The sequence below is a fragment of the Numida meleagris genome, chromosome 6 (genome assembly GCF_002078875.1).
Source record: "Numida meleagris isolate 19003 breed g44 Domestic line chromosome 6, NumMel1.0, whole genome shotgun sequence".
Lineage (NCBI taxonomy): Eukaryota > Metazoa > Chordata > Aves > Galliformes > Numididae > Numida > Numida meleagris.
The window spans coordinates 50,101,925-50,121,992 of NC_034414.1; the positions used below are offsets into that span (position 1 = coordinate 50,101,925).

The window sequence follows — 20,068 nt, forward strand, 5'->3', positions numbered from 1 at the left end:
CCCGGCTCTGTCGCCCCCAAAGCCTTCCAATCTTCTTGCAGCTCAATCTGGAGGAAAAAAGCAAAGGCAAGTGGGTCTGAAACTACCAAGTCCCGAGAGCCTGTCCCGGATTTAGCTGCTCTTGGGTCATCGTTACAATTAATCAGCAGATACGATGGAAAGGCAAAGTTTGGTTTTACCAAAGTGGTTTTCCTCTGTTCTGCGAATCCCTCATCTCCCAGGCAATCTGCCTGGCAGAAATAACCCTCTCCACCAGAAGTGCTTTTTAATTGCGATGTTCACCCACAGTTGGCAGGGAAAGACATTTACTCCCCCTCTCTTTGCAGACACTTTCTAGGTTATCTGGAGACAGTTTTAAATCTTTATCTTTTCTTCTCTGAATTGTTTAGGTTCTTGATTCTTCATTCTTGATCTCTGGCTTCTGTTAGCCTCTTCTTTCTTCTGTTGGCTTGTTGTTCCTTGAGCTGTTCCCTAAGGCTTTGCTCAGTGACTGGCAGGTGATTACCTTAGGTATTTGCAGGCAACACTGAATATATTATATTCATATATCTGAGTATGAGAGCTTTCCCTTCCCTTCCCTTCCCTTCCCTTCCCTTCCCTTCCCTTCCACTGTTTGGAATAGTTTCATATTTGTACAGTTCCTATCTATGTAGTTACTCCTACCTGTCCATGTTATACTGATTTTTTCAGATTGTTTTTCCGGTTTTTCAGGATCCCTGGGATTCTGGTTTCTGGGTAGGTGTTTGTGCAGCCCCTCCCAGGCTGCAGAGGGCTATCTTGTCCCTGCACGCTCAAGCTGTTCATAATGAGCTCCATTTGCAGCCACTGAACCCCACTCTAGCAGGTATGAATTCGAATTGCAGGTCAGGAGGAGTACTGAGCACTATTAGAACAGAGAACATCAAAGGCTCATTGGTAGGAAGTCTGAGACCTCAAGGGTTGGTTCAGCAAGGAATGAACTGGGATTATTTTCCCTTTTGTTCATTTTTTCTTCCTTGGATGTTTTCCATCTGAGTTATGCTTGTGAGGCAAAGCTATATCAATAAAGAAGAGTGTATTGATTGAGCTTCTGTGTGGGGAAGAAAATGGTGGTGAGTCGACAGGGATGCTTATATTTGTGTGTGACTTCTGAGGGAGCTTTGTGATAGAGGGAAGGAAGTCATAGAGCTCTCACAATTTGGTGCCATTAGGCCAGATATTTTGCCTATTGATCCAGGGTCCTATGCATGCAGCAGAAATATTGTTTTGGAGAGGAGAGCTAACCTGACACTCAAGGAAACCCGGGTTTAATGGTTCTCCACTGCTGCTGACCTTCTAGACAGCTTAAAAGCTGTGACGGGTCGTGTACCCTCCATGGTGATGTGTGATGCCTCTAGCTCTCAGGGTGACTCAGAGGTCAGCTGTGAGCTCCGGTGCCCTTCAGGCTCCATGGATCTGGCCCAGCTGCTGTGACTGCCTTTCTTTTCATTCTGCTGAGACAGACCCAAACGTAATTCCCTGGAGAGCTAGAGTAAGGAAGGCTTTCTTCTTGTTTGAGAGGAGTTTGGCATCCCTGTTGGACAATGAGATGTGAGCTCATCAAAGAGAGGGCCTACCGGCCTACCCAAAAAATAGGTCCTTATAAAGCCTTTCTCCCTTAGTCCCATTGCCTTTTAGATCTGACCTGTGGCCGTGCAGGTGGAAGAGGCTTTACTGCTGATGTTGGAGGACAAGGGAGGAAAGCACATTCCCCTTGGTTCTCACTCAAAAAGCATCACTGCTGGCTTTGTTCTGCCCCTGATAGCACCTAGAGGAGATCTGAGAGAAGGTGAGCACCAAGAACACCTGGAAATGGGAAGTGGGAGGGAAGAGGCAGGAAGAGAATCAGGACGAGAACAAAGAAGCACCAGTGCAGCTAGGAAAGGCACAGAAAAGCAAAGTTATGATAAACTTATATACAAGTTCTGGTGTCAATAGTGTGCGACAGAGTACACATTGTTGACTCAGATGTTCCAAAATCTTTCTGCTTGTGATTTTGGCATCAATAAGTGGCTGTGTCTCCCTCAGTCACTCTTCAAAGACTCTTGGGCAGCACCTCTCTGTGCCCTGCTCACACTGGGAAGCTGATGGCATTTAGATCATGGATACACAGAGCTGTGTGAATGTTGCATCTGCACTAGCAAACTGCTTGCAAACAAAATCTCTCGTTTTCCAGAGCTTGTACAAGTAGTCTTGAAGATTAGCTGGTGTTTCATGGAGTGACTGCCCATATAAAGCAACAACAATAAACCACTACAGTGGCGGGATGTGATGGATACTCCAAATATTCAGGAAGCTGCTGTCTGTGAAGAGAGCAGCTATGGCACTACTTGTTGTGGACTAAACGTCTTTATTATCCATTAACTTTATGACCTTGGGTGCCTTTAGGGTATTCTCTGCTTCAAAGGTACTGTATATCAAATGTTGAAACCTCCCAGCCTGATGAAATCCCTTGATAAGACAGGTATTTAAAAGCATTGGCTGTGTCCAATCCATTTGGACAAGAGTCACGTGCTGCTGAAGCAGCTGCTCTGCTGAGAGACCCTCTGATGGGCAGGGACTTGGTGATCCCCCAGAGCCTCCTGGTCATGATCCCAGAACATGAGACACCTCTGTTCCAACAGGAGAGCTGGGCCTGGCAGGAGAACCTGATCTGAGCCTCTCCTGGAGAAGGGACACTTTGCGTCTGCATGCAGTCAGTGATATGGAGTGCAGGGCTGCAGCAGACCCAATGTGATGAGCTGTTCGGCAGCAGGGTTTAAGATGCCAGACACCGCAAAGAGGCGCACTGAGATAAGAGGGTGTGCTCTGCATCCACTTACCTGAACTAGCAGCTGTCTGTCTGCCAAGCAGCTGTACCCATCTCTCCCGCTCAATGTATATTAACCAGACACTCAGCAAATACAGGCGTGACTGGTGACAGCGAGCAATAGCAAAGCCTGTTGAGAAATCACCCAGAAAAGGAAGATAAAACTCAGTAGTTGACATTTTATTGCATTTTCCAGTCTGGATTTATAAACGATATAACCTGGAGCTGTTTCAGTGAAGTAAAAATGTGCAGTTGTGCCCATTTTGTAGATAAGGAAACTGGTAAAACTGATTTCTCCTTGATTTCTGAAGTAGAAAGGACAGAGCTAGCAGGAGAACTTCTTCTGCCTATCTCCTGCCTTTGTTTTTAAGCAGTGTGTTCTTACAGGAACATTCCTCTAAGCAAATGGTTTCTCCCTGCCAGCAGCTATACAAACACACTTTCAACATTGTGCACTTGAAATCCGCTGGCACATTTTGTATCCACATGCAAAGTCAATGACTGGGAGACCAGGTCTCCAGCAGCAGCAACATGCTATGTTACCTGATTGTGCAGATGCACTGTATGGTGCACCAATCAGTAGTGCATGAAGAAAAAAAGCCAAAATGAAGGGGGAATATGTTGCAAGGCAACAGCACTAGGGTGTATGGACAGACCTATCTTGTCCTGTCTTCAGGTTCGTTTCCTGCCAGTCTCCCAGCTGCTGTGTGGAATATGTTTGTCATTGCATTAGTCATACAAAAAGAGACCATGTTCTTAGAAACCGAAAGAACAGGCTGAGCAGAGTGACTAAGGTGCCTTTGTGGAAACTTCCCAGGCTCTCTGCGAGATAGGCACTCATACAGCTCCTGAACAGAAGCCAGGGAAAGGAAAAACAAGGAGCGATAAGCGAGGCCATGAGCCTTTGTGATATTCAGAGACCCGGCCAGAATGTATTAATTAATTTTTCACCTATTCTCCAGCAAGATAAAAATCTTACTTTCTTTTTGATATATCCCCTCTTAACATAAGCTCATAACAATGCTGTTATTTAGAAAACATTCTCTTTTCTGAACACATTGGTGCTAATTTTGGCAGTTTAGTTCTTTATAAGTATCTTTATAACAATCTTTCCCATGTGACTTTCGCAGCTAAACTCCTACACAGTAATGGCTTGTAGCCCCAGAACTGGGTTTTCTTCCAGATTTCCAGGAAGTTCTGAGGTTGTTAAATCACATCAAATCAGGTAGTTCCAAAAACAAGAAATACAAGAAAACAATCCAGCATCTCATAGATTTTTTACAGGTTTAGAGAAGAGATCTGAGATCACTGTAGGGATGCACATACTAGGAAAAGACACAGATTCAAAGACATTAGAGAGAGAGCAAATGCTGCACCAACATCATCAGAGTGTTTTGGTGCTTATCATTCTTCCTACCAGATTTGTGTTTTGCAGCCAAACACCTGAATGACTCCAGCTGCTTGTGAAGGGGCTGAGGGTTGTGCCTTAATATGGTCATGGCAAATAAAGATTGTACTGTTGCCAGGTAGGTAAGAGGAGGAGGGATAGGGAATCCCTCCCCGCAGTGGGAGCAGGGGAGGGAGCTCCTGAATCCCCAGACCTGCTGCCAGGTCACTGACCATATCTTCTATCCTTAAAGTGAGGAAAATTTGGAAGAGATTGAAAAGAGGTTCAATGTGCAGTTAGGATGGGTGTCACCTGGGTGTTTGTGTAGGACGGTGCTAATGTTATTACCACCTTTTCATGGGAAACCCGTGGATGTCTGACAAGTGCCTGAAACCCTTGCATTAGCTCCATGGCAGTGGACATACAGCACGCTTCTCATCAGCACACATTGTGCTGATAAGAAGATCAGGTATAGAGAGATTGAGTGACTTGCCTACAGCCATACAGAAAATCTGCATCATTTCTTAAATTACTGTGGTCATCATCTTCCCTTCCTTTGGGAACAGGTGAGAAACATTACAACCTTATTTCAGCTTTACACAGGTGAAGTCATTGATCGCTTATACCTGCCACCAAGCAATGCAGTTGCCAGAGTGGTTTCCTTACGGGTTTTGTTCGCTGAGCTGTAAAATTCCTGCAGTGAATGTTTGAGTCCATGTGTTATTGTTCTATCTTTAGTACCTGAGATAAAACCCAATGGAACAACTTGATTTGAGAACCTCTAGTGCAGCCAGAGCCAGGAGGTCCCACCCCTCTCCCACCCACTTATGTGCAAGTTGTGGCTCAGGCTTCGCCAGCTCAGTGTTGCTGCTGTCACTCTTCCTCTTCTGCAATTTGCAAACAGCCCAGTGACATAGTGGGACAGTGCTGATTAAACAGCCTCCTCCGTCAAGGATTTTCTGAAGTAAATCAGAGAATTAATTTTTGATAACACAGTGCAAGGGGAGCGGAAAATGCAGCGTGTTATGATGTGCAGTAAGGCAGGAACATTTCCTCAACCAGTCTGGCTGGGTGAGGCTGCAGGTGGTTGCAGAGAAAGGACTGGCTTCTCTGTCACTTTGCAGAGTGGATGGAGCTGGTGATGTCCTGAAAGCCTCCTGTGGAAGGAGAGGGAAAAAGGGATGCTCCTCCTTTTGTGTCTCACTCAAGAGATACTACTTCACATTGTTTGCTCTCCTGCAGGCTCCCTACCCACCTCTATTTTGCTCCATATCTGTAGGGCCCTGTTACCTTGCTATCACCTCCCTTACTGAAGTGGGAAGACAGTTCTCCTGTGAAGCAAATGGAGCATTTCTTCTAGCACATGCTTTGCAAAACTAAGCTATTCCTCTCTTTTCTATCACTTGATTTCATAATTTCATGCAGATTGCTTTATATTTTCAATCCAGTCTTCATCTAACAGCAACTTCCATGCTCTGTTATTTCCAAATCCCTTCTGAAATTTCTCCATTTTGAACAAATCACTCTTGAACAGATTGCTACTAGAGGAAAGACTTTTGAGTTATTTCTAGCAGAGTCCTATCCTTGTAGAGGCTCTAAGCATATGTTTCATGTGTTAGATTTCCTAGGGCATGCTTTGAGGAGATCACTGGGATTAAGACCCAGTGTGCTTCTTTGCACAGGTGTGGACCATGGTGTCTGTCTTCAGACTGGATTAGCAGTGAACTACATCAATCCTTGGACATTTGTTCCCTGCATGAGAGGGTGGTAGGAATGGCTCACACTTGATCTGCTGGAAGAGAAACTTGAAGATCTCTGTGAGAACTGAGGATGACAGCAAATGCCATAACACAGGTTTCATGTCTCAGAGATTTCCTTCACTTTTAATGACACCTTTGTCTGTGCTTGCTGGTATTACAGGTGCCCCATGCCTTGCATGGGCTGCACTTGCAGAAGGCACTGCCCTCACCTCCATCAAAGTCCCTGAGCATGTGGTGGGTGGGACATGTAGTGATGTTTTCACTGTGGGAACATCATGAGTTCCTTCACTTGGCCTGAGAGCAGCTCCCAGAAAAGCAAAACTGAACACCTTCATCTCAACAGGGTTCCCGAGGTCCCGGGTGAGCCTGAGCATATCCCTGCCACAAGGCTGCTGATAGGGACCGCGTCCTTGTTCCCATATGTCATTGAGGTGCCAGGTCCCACGCCCACAGCTGGAGGGGGCCCACAGCAACATAATTCTCTGGTATGAGAACTGGATACAGCACCATTTCCCCTACTTGGCATGTACAGGCTGCTGCTGAACCGTAACAAATCCTGTAGGGTCACCAGGTGGAAGAAGGGAGGGCTGCTGGGTAACACGGTGTGTGTCAGCAGTTAGTTACATTGCCCTCTCATTAGATAATATTTTACTTCTGTTTTTAAGTTTTTGCTGTCCTTGCATGGTGTTACACTGGAGAATAAAATGTTCTCTCCAACGGAGAATGTGTTTGGGGAAGGATGAGTGAGAAATTGTGGAATGCAAATTGATAGGAATCTTTTAATTTTTGGTTTCCAGAAAATCTGATCACAGCAAGCTGTGTTATACAACACTGAAATTTCCAAAATATGCACTTCAGAGAGAAATGGAGTCTTGTGAATTGTGCAGGAGACTTAGCACTGGGGACAAAATCCCTGATCAGTTCATCTCAGGGTTGACCCAGCAGGCAGCAGCTGTGAAATTTTCTTTTCTCTTTACTGCCAATGAGCCTTGGCTCTGACCTGGGGAAACCTCATCAGGAGAAGTACAATTCAGATCATGGCTTGGCAAGCCCTTCACTGCATCAGGACTTTGGTTTCCAGGTTCATCCGGGGGCACAACTTAACCTCCAGCACAGGGCTCTTGCGCAAAAATAGAAATAGGCAATGTGGCATTGTCATGGATGGTTCCCCTTCACCAGCAGGTCTTTTTTGTCCCCTCCTGAGATCACCACCTTCTACAGAAATAATAAAAAAAATTGGTTCTGGACTAGTCCCCTAGCAAAATTCCTCTTCCTTGCAGATCAAAGCACCAGGGTGAGGGCAGCAGTGATAGATAGGTCCACGCTGATGAGCTGACTCTGGAAATAGGTCGGGAGGCTGAGCAAGATGTGAAACAGCAGAGCTCCTCCAGGGGATGGGAAAACTGCCCTGTGATCTGAAAAGGAAGCTTCTCACGTGCTTGTATTTATTGCTGGATGCATAGACGACGAGTAGGTAATTATTTAAGGGGATGTGGGTTGGGTTTCAGTGTCAGTTGTGTGGGTAGGAAAGCCAAGGGAAATGCCTCGGGGAGGGATTTCTTGGTGAGAAGGGAATCTGCCCTGTCCAGAGGGAGGGCAGGCACGGATGGGGCACACGCTGCAAACACAGCCGCTGTGCTGCTTCTCCGCGGTGCAGAGCAAGTGCAAGGCTGACTGCTGGGGTTAATGAGAACCGAGGGAAATGGCCCTTTCACAGCCAGCCTTACCCCGCAAGCACCACCCCTTGTGATTTTCCAGGCAGAAGGGCTCTGGCGCAGCGTTGCAGGGCTCCGGGGGATTACTTATTCACCGTGTTCTTGGAACAGCTCCAGCCTCCCTGTTACTGCCTTCAGTGTACAGATTCATCAAGTATCCACGAGGCTCACAATCCCTCGAGGCAGGAGAAGACAGGAAGGTGATTCATATTGCAGATCACGCTGGCTCGGGAGGACCCGCGGGGCTCTGGTAAAGCGGAGCCGGCATCCTTCCTTCTTCCGCCTCCCTCACGCTTATTGGGGTCACTGAGGCAGCAGACTCAGCCCGGATGGATTTCATTGCGGGGGCCATTGGAGGTAAAGAAAGAAAGCGGTGCTTGTTGTTGGAAGCAGGTAGCTGTGTTTCCTTGTTGCTAAGCTAGCTGGCAGGTTGCGATGGTAGAGATGGGAGTCTGCCCACTGGGGTTTCTCGGTAACAGCGTCTTCTTTAATAAGCAGACAACATCACCAGGGCAGAGACCACCCTGATGAAATTTGGTTGTCTGAGGACATTGGTCTGCAATCTCCTCTGATTTGATTGCAGTAGGAGAAAACCAGAGCTCAAGTGCAATATGCCTGTTGAAGATACAAACCAGCAAGTGCTGCCTGGGCAGCAAATCCCGGCACGGTTGGTGGAATCCTGGCTTTAGGCTCTGAAGACACGGGGGGATGAGGATGCAGGGGGCTGAGGACACAGCTCGTGACTTTGTGGCGGTGAGAAGGGGCTGTGTGAATGGCATATGCATGATCGTGGGTTGAGAGGTATTGACAGCGATGGGGTTATTTCTGTGCATGCTTTGAGCAGAGGAGAAAATAGGTTAGCTGTACTTTTTTTAAAAAAAAAGAGAAAGGAGAAAAGCGTGATTTGATTTTAGACATTTTTAGAGCATGTACTGCTCAAACCCAGCTTATTTTTAAACAACGAAGCACAGGCACTGGTCTCATTTCTCTTCTGAAATGCGCCTGTCAGGTGTAGCAGTGTTGAATACCAAGAGGCTTGGGGTGGTCATAGGCCAGGTAATCCTGCCAGGTGGCTGGAAGGCACAGCCCACACATTCATGCTGGATTTGCTGAATTTGGGCAGCGTGATGCTGGCACCAGTATGCATTTCCTGGGAGGGGCCGTGACGGTTTTACTCTACTGCCCTCACTTGCTCATCACTGAACTGGCACAAGCAGGACCAGGTTTGTATCCCAGCAGCACTCCAGCTCATCCTTCTCCTCTTTCCTTGCTGACTTCAGGGCATGTGGTGGTGTTGGGAGCCCTGTTCTGGTGCTGGTAGAGGAACGTCCATCCCAGAAGGATGAACCAAATCTCTTCTAATAGGTGCTGTTAGTGGCTGGGCTCAGCTCTGGGAGGCAGTGATAGCTGTGTTCCCTCGGGGACCTTTGCTTTTGTTGGCACAGCTGTAGAGGAGTCACTTGAGGATAAACTTCTTTTGCAAAGGAATGCAGAGTTGAAAACTCAGTTTCTAAGTAGCCTTCCTGCATTGCTCATGTGCCAACTTTTGTCCCCTTACATGGGACAGCTTCCAGGTCTAGGACAACTTTCTTGTGAGAACTGGGATGTTGTTAGTGCTGAATGTACCACATGGCTTGTCCTTGTTAGAGCTGAAGCAGATTTTTGTTTTCACAAGTAGGCTGGAAACCCAGCTGAAGGGCATCAAACAACTCAAGAGGTGACACAGATCACGATAGAATCAGAGAATGGCTTGGATTGGAAGGGACCTCAAAGCCTATCCAGTTCCAGCCCCCTTCCATGGGGTGGTTGCCACCTACCAACTCGGGCTGTCTAGGACCCCATCCAACCTGGCCTTGAGCACCTCCAGGGGTGGGGTATCCACAACTTCTCTGGGCAGCCTGTGCCAGCGACTCACCACTGAGTGAAAGACTTCCCCTTAACATCTAATATCCCTTGTCCTATCACTATCTACCCATGTAGAATGTTGATTTCCCTCCTGTTTGTAAGATCTCTTTAAGTACTGGAAGGCTGCAATGAGGTCTCCTTGGAGCCTTCTCTTCTCCAAGCTAAACAAGCCCAACTCCCTCAGCCTTTCTTCACAGGAAAGGTGCTCCAGTTCTCTGATCATCTTCCTGTCCTCTTCTGGACCTGCTCCAACTGCACTACATCTCTGTTGTGCTAGGGGCCTCAGGCCTGGATGCAGTATATCAAATGGGGACTTGCAAGGACAGAATAGAAGGAGACAACTCCCTCTCCCTGCTGGCCACTGTTTTGTTGACACAGCCCAGGATATGGTTGGCTTTCTGGGCTGCAAGTGCACACTGCTGGCTTGCATCAAGTTTCTCATCAACCAGCATCCCCAAGACCTTCTCAGAGCTGCTTGCATTTATACTTGGGATTGCAGTGACACAGGTGCAGGACCTTTCAATAACCACTAAAAAGCAGCTCATCAGGATGTCCTTCCTGACTAATAAAGCTGATAATGCGTTCAGGAGGAAGTTGGGCCAGAAATCTCCTGTGGACCCTTCTAGCGTGGATTTCCCTATGATCCTGTGTGTGTTTTCTAGCGGTGGTGCTGCAGCAGCCTATGATGCATATTGTATACCTGGGGCTACTGGTGACCTGTGGATGACTTAGATCTTGTTCTGGGTGCAGAGATTTGGGAAAGAGCAGCTGAGTCACCTGACACTGCCCTAAAATGGTGGCAGAGCAGCCAGGTCTGGGCCACATCCAGTCTTCCTGCATCCCACTGCAAGGTTACATACTGGTCATGTGCAGCCCAGGGGTAGACAAAATAGCCCATCTAGGGAACATGGAGGGAACATGCTGTCTCCTTGGCCACACAGCTAAAGCAGCTCTGCCGGCCATAGCCAGGGTCACATTACAGGAAGGATTTCAGCTTGTCTAGGGTATGGGGCAGCTCTTATGTTCCCAGCTCTTCACAGAGTAAAGGCCTTTGGAAGTTGTTCTCTATAGATTCAGCACATAGTCCAGGCTCCCTCTTGCTCCCTGAGTGTCACAGCTGGGCTTGTTGCAGGCAGGTGGGCTCCAGGGGGCTGCCATTTGCTCTGTGCCAATGCCACTGCTGTGATCCTCCTGCCAGCATCTCTCATTATTTTAATTTCTTGGCCAATGTGGCCTGATTCTGACAAGGTGAGGGATCCAGTTTTGGGGTGTGTGCATGTCAGGGGTGCCGCAATCTCTGCACAGTCCCTGAGAACCTCTCAAAAAAAGTAGGTGTGACAAATGGCTCCCTGCAACCCAATGAGGAGCATTCCTCTGATTTTTGTCATCTCATTTCCTCACTGCCAGTGCAGTGTGACCCAGCGGGAACCCCGTAGGACCCCTCTCCCTGTATGCATGCTACGCATATCTGGCCTTGTTCGGTTCTGCCATGCAGACAGTTCATGTGTGTGTCAGTCTATCTTTGTCCCAGGCTATTAGTATCCTGTGGCGTTGTGCAGAGCCCTTCTTCCTCAGCCTTTGGCAGACTTGGCTGAGCTCCTCAGCACTAAAACCCTGACTGCTCCTGAAAGCGCTTCTGCTCATTAGGAGCACTGTGGCTGCTTGGGAGTATTGAGGGCTCACATCACCACCGTGGTGGGGGCAGTGAATCATTCACATTTGTGCTCCCTCCCAGGTGGAGACACTTGCTTGATACTGGAGCCAAGGTCAGCAAGAGCCCTTCAGACTGAGAAGCAATGGGAAATTGGCATGGGGCAACCTGTGGCTGCTGCCTGCTGCCAACTGGGAAATGGGTACAGGACAGCTGGCCCTGTGTGACCTGGTGTATTGTCACTCCTGCGTGGGGTGGCTGCCTCACTCCTTGCAGCTGGGTCACGCTGCCAGCACATTCTCCCTCTCTCTTCCAACCTCTAATTTTGGATTGGAAATACAAAAAGTTGCTTCTTGGCCCATTTTTTAATCTCTGTTGCTATTTATCTGGGAGCAGACAGATTTTTGCAGAGCAACCCTCATTTTCCTGCAGGCTGGGCACTGTTGATTATTTTCATTTGAGCTGTGCACTTCAGGATTGCCTCCTGGAGACTCCCACCAGCAACTGCTGCTTTTTCCCAGAATGCAGCAACGTTTTCAGAGCATCCAAGTAGCTGTGCAGTCACAAGTGACTGTGCCCTGGGAAATATGAAATACCCACAGCAACTAGTATTTTTTTTAAGCGGCAATCAATGAGAGGCCATTTCCAGCTGTACAACACCAGCTGGGCACTGTCTGTGCCTGCCCTGAAGGGCTCAAGCAGCATTTCCATGGGCTTGGTGTAAATGACTCATAGGGGTGCAGTTCCATTGCCCCTGGCTTGATCTCCTCTCAGCTCACATGGCATTGCTGTACCAGGAGTAATTTAGGTGGTTACCCTCCTACTCTCTCCTGTGGCAGTGATGCAGGGATGGAGGCTGAGCAACTTGTTGCTGTGTCCATGATGATGCACTTTCACTCTCTGTATCCACCACCAAAGCAGTAACATTGACTGATAGGATTAATGTGCTTCCAACCCGGGTGGCTATTTTAAGGTCTCAAGATAAGCTAGGTGCTGATGTAGGATTGACAAATCCCCTCAGCACGCTGGAAATGCTGCTGCGTGCAGGCGTGCTGCTGGGCATGCAGCTTTGTGCTAATCCCCCTCTGCGCCTTCATGTTGCCCTGCCCCATGCCAGACCTTGCACAAGGCTCTCTCCTCCCCAGCCTCCAAAACTTTGCTCCTTGCTCTGGTTTTGCAGTGTACAAAGTGTTTGGTGCACAGGGGAAATGCTCGCATCTGAGGTGAGAGGAGGAACAGAGACAGCCCAGCTCTGTGCATCCCACCAAGCCCTTTCCAGCAGGGCTGCACTGATTCCAGGGCTGGTTCACGCACGCACCTTCCCTTGCCTCAAGGCTCTATGTTTTTCCAGCCCTGCCTCAAACCCTGATGTAACTGCTTATGTCAATTCCCTGCAATGCTCACATTCCTCCTCTTAACGTGCTATGTTTTCAGAGAAATCTATGAGTTTTACCCTGTCATTGTTGGCTCAGACATCAGAGCTGGAGAGTGATATGCTACCAAGAGCAGACAGGTTCAGCAGCTGCATTTTTCTGCAGTTCCCCTCATGACCTCCTGCAGAACAGCCTGCTGTGATGTGCGCTGGTAACTGTCTCCAAAAACCTTTCTGTTTCAGGTGGCCTAAGCACAGCAGTGGGGTATCCTCTGGACACGGTGAAGGTACCTGTTGGAACTTTACTTGTTGACTACAATCTGAACACAAATGGGCCATGTGGCGTTTTTCTCCCCATCAGAAAACCAGGCCAATGGCTGAAAGCTTCCAGCTTTGTCATATCAATGTACTTCATTTTATTTGTGTTCTTAAAATAATGGTAACATTTTAGGGGTGCTTTTTTAAGGCTCATTAGCTGCTTTGCTGCTACAGCATTTGTTGATGGTTTTTACATCTGATGTCTGCATTTCTAAGTTGCTCCTGTATTTCTAGGTGAGGATTCAGACCGAGGGGCATTACAACGGCATTTGGCACTGCATCCAAGAAACATACAGGACAGAAAGAGTAGGTACCTCTCATCAGAGCCACTGATAGGGGTTGAGAATGGCTTTGTGTTTCAGAGGAACAGAACTGCTGTGATCAATCTGGGGAGGACAAGCTGCAGTTACATACAAGCATTGCCTGGGAGAAGAGTTAGGATGGGATTTAACTTTGCCAGTGATCTATAGGACAGCAATAAGTTTAGGCTCAGTCATGTGTGAACAGTGTTTCTGAACATAGACTTTCCCTCATCACTCCCTCTTAAAAGTCTTTTTTTCTCTGTTTTCAATCAGGTTTTGGGATTTTACAAAGGTGTGTCAGCATCAATCTTCTCAGTGTCGCTGATCTCTTCTGTTTCATTTGGCACATACAGAAACTTCCTTTGTAACATCTGCAAGCTGCGGTATGGCACAGCCGATGCCAAGCCATCGGGGCTGGATGTTTCTCTGGCTGGAGGTGCTGCTGGTGCTGTGCGGGTAGGCAGAGAGCGAAGTGAGAAAGCACAACAGGAGCTCTTGTTGGGGCACGCAGGGGTGGGAAAGCACTGATGTTTTCTGTTGGGTGCTCAGCAGGAGGAGAATTTGTTTTCTTGTGAGGTCCTGCCTGCGTCCTTGGCAAAAGAAAGCAAAACAAAAAGGAAGAAAAACAACCTGAGCAGCAAAATTTCTAAGTAGCTCTAATTGTAGGTTTATGTAAGAAAGACGTAAGCTGATGTGGAAAGTGCAGGCTGGTGTTTTGGCAGGGGCAGAGGTCAGAAAGACCCAGCTGGTCACTGAGGGCTGCCTGTGCGTATTGCATTCCTACATAAAAGATTTTAAAGAGGATGGAAAGGCATCCCCTTTCCTGCAACTCCCAAAGGCTGGGGCAACTGGCATCCAGAGGAATTAATGCCCGTGACTGATGGTGACATGGTGTGGGGTACTCAGGAGCAGTTTCCCATAGGCAGTTGGATGCTTGTGGTGTCTGTGAGCACCTGCAGACACTCCAGCCCCAGTGCCCATATCAGAACCACGTGCAGTCACGGGAGATGGAAGCAGTCCTCTTACAGGCAGCCCAGATGGCCAGGTCAGGGGATGTTTCCTAGCAGGTGGTGACTGCTTACCACAGGCTATTTTCTAATAGTTATGACCCTGGGTCTAAATACACTTGTATGAAAGAGCCCTGATGTATGTTACATCAGAGAGCTGAGCACATTGCCTTGCCGTGCCCATCTGGTTTCACAGCTAGCTAACATCCTCTGCAGGTTTCTGCCTCACCGTGCAACCTGCACAGTGCAGCACCTGCTCTCCTGGGACAATGTAGCGTGGACAGAGTGAAGGAAGGAGGATGCAGCTTGCTGGCTTCAAGTAACAAATAATATTGCCTGAAGGGTGGGAGATGTAATTTGAAGGGTCAGGCAGGAGGTGGATCCAACATGCAGTTGAAATGTGAAGATTTAAGCTTCATCCTCTAATTTTTCAGGTTGTGCTAATGACACCGAGTGAAGTGGCTAAAGTTCGGATGCAGACCCAGAGGAACACCCATCCCTCCATCACATCCCCCCAGCCCCTTTCCAAACCAAAGTACCGAGGGTCTCTGCACTGTCTGAAGGTGATTGCCAAGGAGGAAGGCTTTGGGGGTCTGTACAAGGGATGCTCTGCATTGCTCTGCAGGGATTGCTCCTCTTCTGCAATATATTTCCTGACATACTCTTCTCTCTGTGACTGGCTCACACCAGCTGGGAAAAACAAACCAGGTAGGTATTGGAAAGCATCCAACATCACAACCAAAAAGGGCTTATTTTGTGCCAGGATAAGTGGGAAATCGTGCTCCCAGGCTGCTGCATCTATAGGAGCTAAACTTTGAGTGTCTGACCTCATCCCTCAGCAACTTCTCTCCCTGCAGAAGAATGTTCACAGCACCCTCAGGTAGGGACCTGGGTACAACATCCCCTCAATGCAGAAATAAGATATGTAGGTGGAGATGAAACATGGACAAACCTCCCATGAGCCATCATGGAGCACTGCTCAGTCAGTCTGGAGCTTGAAAATAAAGTTCAGGTGCAGAACAGAGACAGTTTTGATTTGGCTCCAGAAAGCAGCTATGCACTTTGAGAAAAGCCCAAATAAATGACATTTACCAAAAAGCATCATTCTTAGAGTTGTAAAAATAAGCAGACCTGGCTGAAGTGGGTGAGCGCTACTGGGCTATGTTGCCCATGTGGTTTGTGTGGTGCTGAGGTGGGTTCTGACCTGCACAGCCTGTATGAAGGATGCAGAAAGGAGCGTGCTATGAGATCAGGAGCCCTGTGGTCAGTGTGTGACCACTGGGGACATACAGCTGCAGGAGCTGAGCAAATTAACTGCTGGAAAACATGAAGATAAAAACAGCTGGGGGATCTGCAGCGTGTCCAACCAGAATGGCAGCATGGTGGGACAGGACATGCAGGGGGGACCTAGCGAGGCCTAGTCCTGCACACAGCACACATGGCCTCACAGCTCCTTCTTCCCTCTCCTATCCCTACAACTGCAACATGACATTTGAAAAGAGTTAAACATCTGGGGAGAATCAGTTTGAGCTGTTGGCATGTGCAGGGCTGATCTCGCTGCTCTCTCTCTGCAGGTTTCCTTGTTGTGCTGCTCTCTGGGGGCTCTGCTGGAGTGCTGGCCTGGGGCCTGGCCACCCCAATGGACGTCCTCAAGTCACGGATGCAGGTGGACGAGTCGGGACAGCACAAGTACAAAGGCCTCATCCACTGTGCAAGAGAAAGCGTCAGAAAGGAGGGGCTCAAAGTGCTGTTCAAAGGCCTGGGTTTGAACTGCATCCGTGCCTTTCCTGTGAACATGGTGGTGTTTGTCACATATGAAGCTGTACTGAGGCTTACAGATCATTTTACAAACAAAAAATAGCTGATGCAGCTCTAGCAAGAAGTGTATTTTGTTTGGTTTGGTTTTGTAGCCCAACACAGACACACACTGAGCTCTCCACTGATGGGCAGCACATGAAGCAGAGGCATTTCAGCATAGTGCCAGGTGACTGCCTCATTTCCCTCTCATAGGATTAATACTCATCAGGGAGGCTTGCACTTGTGTACAACCTCCCTTTTATCTTGTTAATGTATTTAGACTGTAGCCACTGCTTAGGCCACTCAAACATATGTAATATTTACGCTCCAAAAAGCTGCTGGTCTAATTCGAGATTTAGATAAAGATTTAATTTTGTTTTCTACCAGCACAGAAAAAAAAAAATCTTCACTACCAAGGCAGGAATCAAGGGTTTTGTGTACAATATAACACCGTACAACACATCCTCTTTATACGTAATGTTGTAAGGTATCCACTGAGCACTCTCCGTATCTGTGCTTCCAGCCCCAGCAGGTAGGCTGCTCACTCCTAGCCATAGTTCGGCCAAGTACTCTACAATTACATTCCTTCAGTAGTGGCTGAAATACGAATCTGTTTCTTTTCCAGTTGTTTTCTTAGTGAGTGGCAGACATAGTCTGCTCTACGTAATCACTCAATGGCCTCACTGAAAGTGAAAACAGGCATAAATTCCCATAAACCATGTGATTTCTCCCCAGCTATGGATCTTTCAGTTCCTTCTGGTGGCAGCACAATGTGCCTGAGTCCAGACAGAATGTCTACAGCCTATTCCTGTCCCACAGGGAGGGCTGGAAGAGATGCAAAAAGCCTTTGATTCTCAAAGGAGAGACTGCCATAAAATCTGTGCACAGGTGGATTAGGTAATTTACAGAAGAACTGCAAAATTGTGTATCATAGTTGAGATTTTCTTCTTTAAAAAGTGCATACTCTTCTCACTTTAAAATGCATTGTTAGGAGCAGCCAAATGCAGTGGCCTTTTTTTTCTCCCCCTGGAGCTACATTTTGATGGAATCCAGCTTTCCCAAAAAACATTTTTTTTTTTTCACAAAAGAGTGAAGTTTCATACACATCAGCTGATTTTTTTTTTAGTGTTGTTTTTTAAGAAAAAGCACAGAAATACTTTGCTGATCCTGCTTCAGGAGTAACATAGATGTTTCTATTTCTATATTTCTCCCTGAATGGTGACAACTAGAACAGAATGGATCTGCTGAAAGAGTGCTTTTTTTGAAGGGAAAGAGGAAGACCACTTTTTTAAGGAGTTATCTTAGGGCTGATAACCTTCTGGTCCTCTTTTACAAGTTGATAGCATACGCTTGGTTGCACATACAGTAATTTTGCAGCACATAGGACTTGGCAGCCACCCTGGAAAGTGAAGAATTACTCTTGTACTAGATGGACAAGTTTTGAAATGTCAGATGCTACTAGGAAAGAATAAAGGTGTTTTCCTTCAGAGAGAAACTAGTAAGAAGTTCCAGAACTATCCTGAAACCTAAGCCTTCAGCTTGCTTTTTAAACTGCGTCATAGCCATGCTACCAACAACTTTCAGAAATGTTGTCTCTCGTGAGTCTATTAAGCTCTCATGTGTGATCCAAGAGCAGATTTAAGATACTAGACAGGTGTAGAGCATGGGGGGGACTGAAAGATCTGGCACTGAATCTGATTCTATCCCAAAGTGTGGGTGGCCTCAGTAACCTGTGACCCATGCTTAGACCTTTGGGGCATCAGCTCCAAACTTCCTTTGCTTTGAAAGTCCTTACAACAGAAGATTTAATTAAGTCCTCGAGATTTGGAATTTCTCTTAAGACAAATGCTAAGAAACTTCTGCTCTCACCTATGAGGGATGCATCTGGCTGAGGGCTGTCCCAGTAGGGTACTAACTTGTCCCAGCTCTGTCAGACCATTTTCTAGAATCAAATTCCTTTATACTGAATTATTCTCAGCTGACCTTACTTCCCAAGCATTACATCCTGTGAACAGACAGCAAAATACGTAGCTATATGTCAGGCAAAACAACCATTTATTATTAGACAGCATTGATATTGTCCATGGTCAGCCCAAGGTTTGAAAATAAAGTCTAACCAAAAGTATCCCAACTTTCCCAATACTTTCAAGCATTCAGATGACTAAAAATGTCTCTTCTGGTGGGTGTAACTTACACACAGCTTGTTTCAAGAAGCAGGAATTACAGAGGGATTAGAAAATTAGTGGGTACAGCTGTGGAAGTCAGTGAGAGGAGCTGAGAACAGTGAGCCCCTAGGTACTCAGCATTGTAAAAAAACAGGTTCTCCTGTGGCCTGAGCAGATAAATATTATGTGAGAGGTAAGTTGTATTTTTAAGTAATTTATTTCAAGACTCTAACTGCTTGCACTATAGAACGTGCTACAGTACCTTACTGGAAAAAACAGAAAATGTACCCTATATACACAGGGTTTGACTGACAACCTGCTTTAAGACAAGAACTCATGGTAATTTATATCAAGGTGAATTAGCCACCGGGCAAATGTATTGAATGCGTAAGTACTGTAAACCTAGGCATGTAAATAAGAACCAACTTTTCTTTAATGATGTGACATAGTGTTTATATTGTGTACTTAACTCTATATGCAGCAAGCTGTTTGCCTTGTAGACTTCAGAACTTGGCTGCTCTATTTTCTGATTACTTTGTATTGCCTTGACCTTCAGCTTCTGTATTTGCTGCTCTGATAATCTCAGAACTATTTCTTCTGATACGTTATCTAGCTGAAGGCCAGTCAGCAGAGTGAAGGCACCACATAGCTCTCTGCATAGACAGTTTCTTTCAGAAACAGACTTGCTGGCCTTGAATAAAGAAAACTTTCTTTAGAAGGCATTTTCTGCTTCATGTCATTGACAGTTCCTGTTTTCTCTGGTAATGTTTAACAATATCCAGGTAGGTTTCTGTCCCTCTTTGTGACTGGAAGAGTAATGCAAAGCTATTAACAACTTAGCAACTGCAATAATGGAGTCACATTTAAGTATTTTATGTCAAACCTATGGAAACATTGTTCTAACAGGTCACATTGACCTCTCTCTGTTTCTGTGCTGGCTGCTACACAGGGAAATTCAACATCTAGTCTTGCTTGCAACCTGTTAATCTTTGGAGGACTGACCCTCCTTGCCTTGCTTTGGCAACAATCTGAAGTTTACTGAATCTGAAGACCAGATAAGCGAGGTTATAATGCACTCTATTTCACTATTTGACAGGCACTGGACATCAAACCAATGACCAACTCCTTGTAATAACTAATAGAAAAACATAAATGAAGCCTTGTAAAAGTTAAATCCAAAAAAACCCAAAACAAGTTGGATAGACTTTTCACTGTATTTTTATTATAGTGAGATGAACAAAATATGAACAAGTTGAGGAAAGTGTAATGAACATTGACTGATAACATCCTTAGACGTTTCGTCTGTATGCTTGAGGAATACCTTGTCTTAACCTTTAAGTATCTCTGTAATTATAATTAACATCCCACCAGATTTAAGCATTTACCAAGACTTCTCTGAGAAACTGTGTCATTTCAGAAGCACATTTCATAAGTATTCATGAGAGTACTTGAGTAAGGTGCTTGCTCAGTACACAAGTATTAAATTAATTTTGCAATCATTTTCCCTTCTGAAACTTTGGAGTCAGATTTTAATGTGTTACAAAATTAATCCATATGCTTAGAATAGAACACATTACTGCATCTTCTACAGCGTATTCCCCCTCCCTGAATAATGGCATTTTTGTTCAGTGAAATAAATCTTGAAGGACAGATCTGCATATAATGCTTTCAAGAAGAAAGTTGCATAATGAGTTTGTAAAAAGCCCTTTAAAAGTCACTAGGTCTTATGTTTTCTGTATAGTTTAAAGATGAAAAACAGCAGATGACAAGAACAGGAAGGTCAAAGTTGAAGTCTGTTTTAAATACTAATTAGTTTTCTAACATCTATAAGAAGCTATCTGTCTTTCCTATGAACTGTTCCA

At 46.3% G+C, this 20,068-nt stretch overlaps 1 protein-coding gene across 11 annotated transcripts; it reads left to right on the forward strand.

Annotated features, from left to right (window-relative positions):
* Positions 7,063 to 18,924, forward strand: SLC25A47 (solute carrier family 25 member 47). Of its 11 annotated transcripts, none has more exons than XM_021401040.1 (6): positions 7,063 to 7,448; positions 12,861 to 12,904; positions 13,170 to 13,241; positions 13,511 to 13,693; positions 14,679 to 14,952; positions 15,819 to 18,924. In XM_021401040.1, exons 1-6 carry the CDS (start codon positions 7,430 to 7,432, stop codon positions 16,103 to 16,105), a joined length of 879 nt encoding a protein of 292 aa, XP_021256715.1. In that variant the 5' UTR covers positions 7,063 to 7,429; the 3' UTR covers positions 16,106 to 18,924. The 11 variants fall into 11 exon arrangements, with proteins under 11 accessions (XP_021256715.1, XP_021256711.1, XP_021256713.1 ...); XM_021401036.1 differs by lacking the exon at positions 7,063 to 7,448 and adding an exon at positions 7,497 to 7,889; XM_021401038.1 differs by lacking the exon at positions 7,063 to 7,448 and adding an exon at positions 7,747 to 8,442 and having other exon boundaries at positions 12,861 to 13,023.

Bases quoted from the DNA above. Each gene is read 5' to 3' on its own strand.
- SLC25A47 (XM_021401036.1), top strand. From the start codon at position 7,661: ATGAGAACCGAGGGAAATGGCCCTTTCACAGCCAGCCTTACCCCGCAA. The intron at 13,694-14,678 runs GTAGGCAGAGAG...CTAATTTTTCAG, and splicing joins GTGCTGCTGGTGCTGTGCGG to GTTGTGCTAATGACACCGAG. The intron at 14,953-15,818 runs GTAGGTATTGGA...CTCTCTCTGCAG, and splicing joins AGCTGGGAAAAACAAACCAG to GTTTCCTTGTTGTGCTGCTC.